This window comes from Thalassophryne amazonica, chromosome 18 (assembly GCF_902500255.1).
Source record: "Thalassophryne amazonica chromosome 18, fThaAma1.1, whole genome shotgun sequence".
Taxonomy (NCBI): Eukaryota; Metazoa; Chordata; class Actinopteri; order Batrachoidiformes; family Batrachoididae; genus Thalassophryne; species Thalassophryne amazonica.
The window spans coordinates 24,766,168-24,778,470 of NC_047120.1; the positions used below are offsets into that span (position 1 = coordinate 24,766,168).

The window sequence follows — 12,303 nt, forward strand, 5'->3', positions numbered from 1 at the left end:
CCAATGAAGAGAGGCCAATATGGGTGAAATATGCTCTCTCCTTCTAGTCCCCGTCAGTACTCTAGCTGCAGCATAAAGTGAATAAAATTGGTCCTAACACAGAACCTTGTGGAACTCCATAATTAACCTTACTCTGTGAGAAGACTCCCCATTTACATGAACAAATTGTATCTATTAGATAAATATGATTCAAACCACCGCAGCGCAGTACCTTTAATACCTATGGCATGCTCTAATCTCTGTAATAAAATTTTATGGTCAACAGTATCAAAAGCAGCACTGAGGTCTAACAGGACAAGCACAGAGATGAGTCCACTGTCTGAGACCATAAGAAGATCATTTGTAACCTTCACTAATGCTGTTTCTGTACTATGATGAATTCTGAAACCTGAGCTTTTAACAGTTAAGCGTTTTTTTGAGGAATCGACCTGTCATAGATACAACCTGTTTCAGCTGTAAGGTGACTGTGTGTATTGATTTCCTACCAGTGAAATTAGTTTTGCACTCTCCTCAGCACAATTTAGCACTCAATTTTCTTTCATGTTCTGCAGAAGAATTCAGATGACAGAACAGAAATGTAATCGCTGACCGCCGGCATGTCATCTCACGCCCATGGTTAAAATGGGACATTCATCTGACTCAGTGCCTTCTGGCAAAATGGATATCTCACTCTTCACTTATAACAGATGTTCAGAGTAGATGATAAGATGGAGGAAGTGACTGAAAACAAGATGTGGTTTCAAATGTTCACTGGACGTTTAATGCCTGATTTACTTGGGTTAAAATGTGCAGGAACACCATAGCTCCTACAAAAAAAAAGTGCATGCTGATCTGCTAATGTGCGTAATGAGGACTGCGTCTTTCAAATGTGCATATAATGCATATTATCCATTTAACATGTTTGCCTTCATGAAAATGCAATTCGCGATGTGTCTACCCGAGTGCACAAAATTTTATCAAAGCTAAAACTGGGTTGAGATTGCACCTGTCTGTAAGTTAGCATGTTTGAAACCTTGCAGCATGGTGGCATCATGATACTGAGAAGTTCCTGGGATTGCTGCCCACCTGGTGCTTTCTGTATGGAGTTTGCCGGCATCCCGACAAGATGATCTACCCGTCGAGAGGATCTCCACTGGACTTTAACACCTCCCCCCGTCGAGTTTATTTACCTCTCTTTATCGCGCAACTGTGCATGCTCATTTCCCTGTTGCGATGAGCTCCCCGTCATCTAATGGCAATATTCTGCTTTAAAGACAGTGTGTGTACATGCAAGTCTCTACTTTTTTAACATTGAAAAGACACATTATTGTGTTTTTATGTAAGACAAAACTTACGTGAGTTTTCTACTTTTCTTCGGTGGGTGAGTTCAACTCGACGGATAAGGTGTGCATCTGCAGTTGCGCAGTGAAGCTCATCTCCACGGGACACGGTTACCTGTTGAGATGAGCTTCACTACCACAGAAAACCCATAAAAAATACATAAAAATACAGTCATAAGTGTGTCTTTGATTTAAAAAGTAAAGACTTGCATGCACACGCTGTCTTTAAAGCAAAATATTGTTGTTAGATGATGGGGAGCTCAGCACGATGGGGGAGCTCAACTCGGCACACGTAACTGTCGATTTACGCTACGGGGATATCAATTCGATAGGGCAGCTCACCTCGACAGAACACCGGTTCTCTCTGTGTTTGTGGGGGTTCCCTTTGGGTGCTCCGCCTTCCTCCTCACTACCAAAGACATGCAGGTTAGGTGAACTGGAAACTTTAAATTGGCCGTTGTTGTGAATGTGTCTGTCTGTCCATATGTGCGACAGACTGGCAGCCTGTCTGGGATGCACTCTGCTGGGATAGGCTCCAGCAGCACTGTGACCCTTAACAGGAGTAAGTGGGTTCAGAAAATGAATGAATCAATGACACCTGGGTGTTAACTGAGTCAGTGCTGCGTGATCAACACAGACATGCATGTGAGTAAATCTGAAGCATCACCGTCAAAACAGCAACTCCCACAGGACCCTGCATGAAATCCAAAGTGAAATTCCCCACTGCCGGCTCTGTAGTTTTACTCTCAGCGAGTTTCATCTTGCTTCTCAAAACCTCCTCAGTGGAGGACAGACACTGACTTGTCTGTCTGTGGTGTTGGATGACTGACCTGCCATTGTGGCCCAAACATCTGACTCACTCCCTTTCCTGTTGCTCGGTAATGGCCCTGCTGGATGTGGCATCGTGCCCCTGGGGCCCTGTGGGAGTGTCAATGAAGAGTCCTCTCTCTGGCTGTCAGAATGAGCCTAAACAACCTCTTACTGGGTCTGAATTCTACCCCCTTCAGGGAGTTGAAGCTTTGCAGAAGACTTCACCGGTTTCTGTTGACTCTCCTCTCAGAATATTCATACGTGTACATAATTGTCCATGAAATGCACTTTGTGATGTGGCTTGGACTCATGCACTTACTGCTTTCCAAATGACTACCATTGCAGATGAAATAATAATATATCTCTCTGAGCCCATAAAAAGGGTCTGACATTTGATTTAGCATGAAGCTGTATAAAAACATTTGCAAGTTTATTGCAAAAAGACAAAGATTTCCATCTTGACAGCGACATGGTATCATCTGAAGCCTTATATAACAACATATAAAACCATGAATGCAATAAATCAGAAAGGCAAACAAAGTGAAAACTCAAACAATATGTTCGGCTGCCTCTTGTGTCCTGAGAGACTTAAGACAAGCACAAAGAAGCAATTGCGCAAGCCCGTTTTCCTTGTAATGCAAGACAGGTGGAAACCACAAATCACAAACTGCAAAAACACCACAAAACACTCCTGTTATCTTCTGAGCTGCTGACAGCATATACATCTTTATTCCCATCAGTCTTGGAGATGCTTCTCTAGATTGATAGCAGCATTTAACTATCTGCATCTGTCTCAATAATCCATCACTTTACTCTGTTAAGGGCGCTGTACAAAACCAAGGTTGCGTCATTACAGACGAGTTTTTTCCTGCGGGTGACAAATAGAACTCTCTGCTGCATGCACTTTAAAGAATAAAACAGAAGAATGACGTTGTTCTCTTAAAACTCTGAAACGCGCAGAAAAACACCACAAAAAATCCACCATGTGTTACAGTTCATGGAGAATATTGCTGGTGTATTTGGATCTTTTTACAGTTTTGTGGGAAAGTGTGGGAATGCAGGTGGGAACTTGGAGTCTTGACAGGTCTGTGTGGGCAGATGACCTGAGGTAGTAGCTCAGAAAACTCTGGTCTTACCTGCTGATTTGGGAGTGAACTTGTCCCGATTGGCGGCGCACACAGCCAGGAGCCGGTAGCCCAGGTCCAAGTCGAAACCCTGCTGTGCGGCTACTCGGCTCACCACCTGAATAAAACAGGATACAAGACTCAGGTTCTGGCCTAGAATTGACTTTACACTCAAAGGCCCTTTATTACGGACACCTGTTCAGTTGATAACGTTTGACTGTAACGTCTGATTGTTAACGCAAATAGCTAATCAGCCAATCACACGGCAGCACCTCAATGCATTTAGGCATCTTGGCGTGTTGAAGATGACTTGCTGAAGTTCAAACTGAGCATCAGAATGCTGAAGAAAGGGGATTTAAGTAACTTTAAACATGACATGGTTGTTGGTGTCAGATGGGCTGGTCTGAGTATTCCAGAAATTGCTGATCTACTGGGATTTACACACACAACCATCTCTAGGGTTTACAGAGAATGGTCCAAAAAGGAGAAGATATCCAGGGGGCAGCAGTTGAGTGGAAGAAAATGTCTTTGTTGTCAGAAGTCAGGAGAGAAAGGACAGACTGGATGAATGGACGACTGTGTGACGCCATCATACCAACATGGACCAACATCTATGAGGAATGTTTCCAACACCTTGTTGAATCTATACCACAAAGAATTAAGGCAGTTCTAAAGGCAGAGGTGGGGCAAAGTCACTGTCAAGTCATTCTCAAGTCATCAGTCTCCAAGTCCCAAGTCAAGTCTCAAGTCAGCTTGCGAAAACTTTGTGGTCATTATGACTTGACACTTGACTTGGGACTTGCTGATTGATGACTTGAGAGTGACTTTATGGTGACTTACTCTCACCTCTGTCTAAAGGTCAGTGTATAATGGCCTGGTCACACGGCATATGATGATTGGCATTCGTTCAAATTTTTCAACAGTTTCAAAATGCTGACGAAGCGCCAGCTGCAGGAACGAAGATGCACGAAGGTTAAATGATGCCAACGAAAGTCAACGAAAGTTCAGATTTCTTCGTTTGGGCTTCGTTGCCCTTCGTTAAGTGCCATGTGACTGGGCCATAAGACAGGAATTGTGTTATTTATTAAAAAACATGAACATCATAGGTATATTACAATATAATGTATGGCATTAACAAAAACAAGCTTAATTTGTACAAATATGAGTAACAACTTTAATGCAGTAAAGACTTAATGATAGAAGATTTTTGGAAAAGCCTAAATTAAAATAGTACAAAGATACAGTACTGAGCTCATTTAAGTCTTTTAATTTGTTAGATCCAGCTGTGTTTCAACAGAAAAAGATCTGATCACAAAACGGGGAAACGCGATTAACCATATTAAAATCAAGATCTTGATGTTAGAAATCACAAGACCACCACGATGATAAGTGATTTATTTTGATTCATGTCATCAAATCAAAAGGTCTCATTGATCAAGTGATTATGGTTCAATGGACCATGATGGAAGCTTATTTGCTGTTGCTTTCTGTGTCAAATATTCATATTAATACTGTTATATTTACTCTGAGTCATTTTGATAACAGTTGAGGTGCTGCACGCTCAACCTCCAGGCAACCAAATTCCAACACAGGGCAACTGCACAAGTCACCTGGCGGGAGGTGCCCTGTCCCCGAACTCACTCTCAGACAGACTGCTAAAGGTTGCAAATAATCACCATCTAATTTATAAACAAAGACACATTGCTCGCATGTTGCATCAAGTTGGAGTCAGCCTGGGATATATGAGGATATATGAGTGATGCTCGGATCAGCTCTTTCATCATCATCACCCGCCAGTACACAAAAATCATCCACTCGCCACCCAACCGATCATTACTACTTTTATAATCATTCTCAGTGGGTGATTATAGATGGCATCACACAGTGACACTACTGCAGGTGTCTGTGTGCTGCAGTATGAATGAAATTTGCCGGTCGCTTTCCAAGGTGCTGAAACACAACCACCCAAGAAAAAAGAGAAAATAAATTCTCCCCCACCTCCTGTACAAATCAAGGTTCATGTCAAAGCATGCATCTGCCTGCCTGCAAGGATGGAGCATATTTAAGAGTGTTTAAATAAAAGGGCACCAGATAGCTGTTTTCTGAGTGTACTTTATACTTGAATACACTATTTGGAGACGTGACAACTTGCAGAACAAATGAAATAACACAGCAAGTGGCACAGTATCATAAGGCCAGGACGGACGCAATGAGATTGTGCTAAGAGCGTGGTGTGATGTGAGTGTACAAACAAATCGGATGTGGTCAGCGCGATTCTGCATGTGGCTGGAAAATAATAATAACAGCATTGGCCAAAATAAATACCGCTGCACATTTACAACAGAATTATGCTCTTCACCAATGTGTCACTGTGATTCACAGTATTAATGCACAAAGCCTACATAGGTGCCAACTTGGCCCTCTTCACTCGTTTTCCACTAGCAGATGTCTCACGATCACCCTCTGTGTTATGGCCATTTTATCACCATATGAATGAACAACTGATTGCTGGTGGTCACAGACCTGGTCGGAAGGTGATTGCAAACAGTTGCACTAATTTGGGTCGTGCCACAGTCCCAAACCACTGTTATCCCTACTATGTCTGAGGCATTACAGAGACAGTAAATACGCACAGCCAGAGAGGAGGGGGTCAGAAGGGTCACCCCTCACCCATTAGGCTAAAGGCTTTTTTTTACATCCAAAAATAACATCAACAACAATAATTACAATAACAACAACAATAATGGGCTTTTCAATATTAAATTCAAATGTCCACTAAATCCACAATACAGAACAGTTGACAAAGAATACCATCCTACATAAAGTGAAAGAAATAAATGAAATATGAAAGAAATTTGATCTTTTTAGACAAGTTAGGTATTTGGAAATTTGTTCAATATTAAAGATAGGGATTTTTCCAATTTTCCAAGATTTTTCCTGACTTTGCCCTTTGCCTTATGAAGTTGAAAAATGAATCAGTTCTTGCCTATCAGGATATGAAGTTTCAGTAAAAATGTCATAATGATATATGAGAATTGTGGGCTCTAGGCTGTTCACAATCAAACAGGACAACCAAAGAAACGGGTGAAAACATAACCTCCTCCAACTTCATTGGCAGAGGTATAAATAATAATAGTAATACAATATAATAATAAATTATGTAAATAACAGGGCTGTCAAAGTGAAAGCATAATCTATATATAATAGCCAAGTGGCATCTGTGTGCGTGCGTGTGTGCATCCGTGCATGCGTGTATGGCTTCGATCACGCAAAAACCAGGGAGAGCTGACATTTGCCGTTTGGTATGCTTATGTATTTTAGGTCAAAGATGAACGCTGTGAAACCGGAAGGTTGATAGGACTAATATTTTTGGAGACATTAGCAATTTTAACTAAACCAATAAACAATAGATGTTGTGCTGCATTGCAGCATGGGAGGTATGGGTTTTGGGGTTTTAAATGTTATTGTGGTTCATGATAGTTTTACAGTGTTTTTAGTGTTACTGATTTATCGTGATTTTGTACTTCAATTGGTTTAGTCACTTAAGCTAAGTTATGTTTGCTTTGACAATGGTCTGTAAAATGATGTGATGGACATAACCCAGCAAAGAGTCACAGAAAAATCTCTTCGTAAAGCACAGGCTTACACAGCCTCTCTCCAAATCAAGGAAAGCATCCGTTCAGACTGAGTGCTGACATCACGGCGTGTTGACTGATTTGTAAGTGCTTTATTTAATGAGTTTAGAATGACTACTGTCATCCTGCAAACTAATGATGAGTGACAAATCAAGAAGCCTTAACAAGAAGTCCAGTGGCTTTGGAGAAAATGCCACCTTCTGCGTTGTGACTCCGACACGGAGCGGTGTTAAAACGCTACAGAAATCACCAAGCTTCTATTTAAGCCACGGTGTGACTTTTCCATGTTTACGACTCAATCTTTTATTCACACAGAACGCCAGAAGAGAATGTTGCAAATAGATACACATCTATCACTTCAAGGAGGAAAAGGCTCTGATATAAACAGTTATGTGGCACCCATTGCTTTGGAGTTTGATGTGAGCAGTTACATTATCTGCTGAAGGAGACCTGCTCTGGTTACTTTAGGACACTTTAAATACCAGCAGTCCTCTGTAGAGATGGATTCTTCTCCCTCCTCGGTTTTTTGTAGCTGCACTCCTGCTGTGACACTCTGAAGTTCAAAACTAGCCCTGAGGTACTACAGCTGAACACTGCTCGATGCACCATATAATTATCTTCTGTAAGTATAGTCTTGAAGTGACACAAAAACACAGTATGTATATCTGGCTTTTATTTATAGGAATCCCCCATTAAGATAAAGATATACGAGTATAGACTGTCTAATTACAATCTAAACTTGTGAGGCATATTTTCCTAAACGGTAATTCTGGTGTAAGAAGTAACAACAAGTAGTTCCAATTTCAGTACCTTAATTGTATACAGCCTTGGGAGATGTGGTGGACTTTCGCCTGAAAGGCAAACAAGGGCCTTTAAGTCCCATTCATCATCTCATTTACTGGACAGACATAAATCCAATCACGAGAGTGTGAACTGTAAAAGATTTGGTGCTCAACAATTTATGCCACTAACGGGAGATTTTGTAATATCTAATTTAGCAGAGACATTGACAACAGGCTGCGGTGGCACTGACAGCCACGAGACATATGTCTTAGAAATGAAAGAAACTGACAAACATCACCAGCAACTAGGGTAGCACATGTGCACACCACAGCCTGAGCTGTTACTTAACATAAGGACTTTTAAATTCCACACATGAGAAATGAGTCAGATGGACAAATAAGCAACTGCTGGACAGACAAGAATTCAGATGAACACAGAAAACATCAAGAAGTGGACAGTGGATTCATGTAGGAAGCCCTCAGCTTGTGGTATGTACAACCCCAATTTCAATGAAGTTGGGACGTTATGTAAAATGCAACCCCCCCCCCAAAAAAAAAAAAAACAGAATACAATGATTTGCAAATCCTCTTCAACCTATATTCAATTGAATACACCACAAAGACAAGACACTTAAAGTTCAGACTAATAGACTTTATTGTTTTTGTGCAAATATTTGCTCATTTTGAAATGGATGCCTGCAACACGTTTCAAAAAAGCTGGTACAGTGGTATGTTTACCACTGTGTTACATCACCTTTCCTTCTAACAACACTCAATAATCATTTGGGAACTGAGGACATGAATTGTTGAAGCTTTGCAGGTGGAATTCTTTCCCATTCTTGCTTGATGTATGATGTCAGTTGTTCAACAGTCCGGGGTCTCTGTTGTCGTATTTTGCGCTTCATAATGCGCCACACATTTTCAATGGGCAACAGGTCTGGACTGCAGGCAGGCCAATCTAGTACCCGCAGTCTTTTACTACGAAGCCACGCTGTTGTAACACATGCAGAATGTGGGCTTTGCATTGTCTTGCTGAAATAAGAAGGGACGTTCCTGCAAAAAAGACGTTGCTTGGATGGCAGCATGTGTTGCTCCAAAACCTGGATGTACCTTTCACCATTGATGGTGCCATCACAGATGTGTAAGTTGCCCATGCCATGGGCACTAACACACCCCCATACCATCACAGATGCTGGCTTTTAAACTTTGCGCTGGTAACAATCTGGAAGGTCTTTTTCCTCTTTTGTCAAGGAGGACACGAGGTCCATGATTTCCAAAAACAATCTGAAATGTGGACCACAGCACACTTTTCCACTTTGCGTGTGTCCATTTCAAATGAGCTCAGGCCAGAGAAGGCGGCGGCGTTTCTGGATGTTGTTGATGTATGGCTTTCGCTTTGCATGGTAGAGTTTTAACTTGCACTTGTAGATGTAGCGATGAACTGTGTTAACTGACAATGGTTTTCTGAAGTGTTCCTGAGCCCACGCGGCAAGATACTTTACACAATGATGTTGGTTTTTAATGCAGTGTCGCCTGAGGGATCGAAGGTCAATGTTGGATTTTGGCCTTGCCGCTTACATGTAGAAAGTTCTCCAGATTCTCTGAATCTTCTGATTATATTATGTACTGTAGATGATGGAATCCCTACATTCCTTGCAATTGAACATTGAGAAACATTGTTCTTAAACTGTTGGACTATTTTTTCACAGAGTTGTTCACAAAGTGGTGATCCTTGCCCCATCTTTGCTTGTGAATGGGTGAGCCCTTTGGGGATGCTCCTTTTATACCCAATCACGACAATCACCTGTTTCCAATTAACCTGTTCACCTGTGGAATGTTCCAAGCAGGTGTTCTCTGAGTATTCATCAACTTTCCAAGTCTTTTGTTGCCCCTGTCCCAGCTTTTTTGAAATGTGTTGCAGGCATCCATTTCAAAATGAGCAAATATTTGCACAAAAACAATAAAGTTTATCAGTTTGAACATTAAAATATCTTGTCTTTGTGGTGTATTCAATTGAATATAGGTTAAAGAGGATTTGCAAATCATTGTATTCTGTTTTTAATTTACATTTCACACAACGTCCCAACTTCATTGGAATTGGGGTCGTAACATAAGGACTGTTAAATTCCAAAAAATAAGCAAGATGGACAAATAAATTTGAGTTTGACAACATACTGACCTAGAGGTTGAGGTCTTTAGACTGGCTAGGCCACTCCAGGACCTTGAAATGCTTTTTACAGAGCCATTCATTCATTGCCCGAGTGGTGTGTTTGGGATCATTGTTATGCTGGAAGACTGACTGACTCACTGATGGAAGGAGGTTTTAGCTTAAAATCTCACGATACATGGCCACGTTCATTCTTGCCTTAACACAGATCAGTCGCCCTGTCACAGAAAAACAGCCCCAAAGCATGATGTTTCCACCCCCATGCTTCACAGTAGATATGGTGTACTTGGGATGCAACTCAGCATTCTTCTTCCTCCAAACACAACGAGTTGAGTTTTTACCAAAAAGTTTGATTTTGGTTTCATCTGACCACATGATATTCTGCCAATCCTATTCTGGATCATCCATATGCTCTCTGGCAAACTTCAGACGGGCCTGGGCACGTACTGGCGTAAGCAGGGGGGACGCCTGGCACTGCAGGATTTGAGTCCTTCTCTGCGTAGTGTGTAGCCTTTGTTACTTTGGTCTCAGCTCTCTGCAGGTCATTCATCAGGTCCCTCCGTGTAGTTCTGAGATTTTTGCTCACCGTTTTCATGATCATTTTGACCCCATGAGATGACATCTTGCGTGGAGCCCCAGATCAAGGGAAATACTCTTCCCAGCCTGGTGCACATCTGCAATTTCCTTCCTGGTGTCCTTCGACAGCTTTTTGGTCTTGGCCATGGTTGTGGAGTCTGACTGTTTGAGGCTGTGGATAGGTGTCTTTTATACAGATAATGAGTTCCAACGGATGCCATTAATACAGGTAACAGGTGGAGGACAGAAGAGCTTCTTAAAGAAGAAGTTACAGGTCTGTGAGAGCCAGAAATCTTGCTTGTTTGTGGGTGGCCAAATACTTATTTTCCACCATAATTTACAAATAAATTCTTTACAAATCTTACAATTTGATTTCCTGGATTTTTTTTTCTCAGTTTGTCTCTCATAATTGAAGTGCATCTATGTTGAAAATTACAGACCTCTCTCATCTTTCTAAGTAGGAGAACTTGCACAATCAGGGGCTGACTAAATACTTTTTTACCCCACTGTAAGTATTCACACCCTTTGCTAAATACTTTGTTGATGTGCCTTTAGTAGAAATTACAGCCTCAAGACTTCTTGAATATGATGCCACAAGCTTGGTGCATCTATCTGTGGGTAGTTTTGCCCATTCCTTTTTGCAGGACCTCTCAAGATCCATCAGGTTGGATGAGGAGAGTCGGTGCCATTTTCCGATCTCTCCAGAGATGTTCAATCGGATTCAGTTCTGGGCTGTGGCTGGGTCACTCAAGGATATTCACAGAGTTGTCCTGAAGCCACTCCTTTGATATATATATATATATATATATATATATATATATATATATATATATATATATATATATATACAAGGTCTGTTAGAAAAGTATCCGACCTTATTATTTTTTTAAAAAACCATATGGATTTGAATCACGTGTAATTACATCAGCCAAGCTTGAACCCTCGTGGGCATGCGAGAGTTTTTTCACGCCTGTCGGTGACATCATTCGCCTGTGAGCATGCCTTGTGGAAGGAGTGGTCCACCCCCCTCGTCGGAATTCTTTTGTCTGAGAAGTTGCTGAGAGACTGGTGCTTGAATCAAAATTTTTTCAGAAACTGTGAGGCACATCCGAGTGGACGCCATTCGAGAAATTCAGCTGGTTTTCTGTGAAAATTTTAATGGCTGATGAGAGATTTTGGATTGTTTCTATCGCTGTAAGGACTTCCCATGGAGCAGGACATCGCGCAGCGCTCCGAGGCGACGTCGTCATCCTGTTTCAAGCTGAAAACCTCCAAATTTAAGCCTCTGTAGACCCAGGATGTCGTGAGAGAACAGAGAACTTTCAGAAGAGGTCAGAATCATGCAGTTTATCCGGACATTCCACTGTTAAAGGAGATTTTTTTTTAATGAAAGACGTGCGGACGGATTGGCGTGTCGGCTCGCAGCCGGCGCGGCGCGCCCGCCACAGGAGAAACACCTCTGTTGGAAGCCTTAAGGACAAGTTGGAACATGCCCTGCTGTTAAACAATTTCTCAGATACTCACTCAACTGAAAGCCACCAAAAGCCGCCTGGTTATTACAAATGGTTATCAACACGGAGGTGCTTTTCCTGTGCCGCCGCACCACACCGGCTGTGTCCCGACGCGCGGACCTGTCCGCATGTCTTTCATTAATAAAATCTCCTTTAACAGTGGAATGTCCGGATAAACTGCTGATCCCGACCTCTTCTGAAAGTTCTCTGTTCTCTCACGATGTCCTGGGTCAACAGAGGCTTAAATTTGGAGGTTTTCAGCTTGAAACAGGATGACGACTTCGCCTCGGAGCGCTGCGCGACGTCCCGCTCCGTGGGAAGTCCTTACAGTGATAGAAACAATCCAAAATCTCTCATCAGTTGTTAAAATTTTCACAGA

The 12,303-nt window shown here is 41.9% G+C and overlaps 1 protein-coding gene across 2 annotated transcripts in view; it reads right to left on the reverse strand.

Annotated features, from left to right (window-relative positions):
* Positions 1-12,303, reverse strand: part of LOC117531055 (zinc finger MIZ domain-containing protein 1-like) — a 319,309-nt gene that overhangs the window by 54,990 nt on the left and 252,016 nt on the right. For both annotated transcript variants that reach the window (XM_034194068.1, XM_034194069.1), the window contains exon 5: positions 3,266-3,371. In XM_034194068.1, coding sequence (XP_034049959.1) covers positions 3,266-3,371 — 106 coding nt within the window. The remainder of the gene's footprint in view (positions 1-3,265; positions 3,372-12,303) is intronic.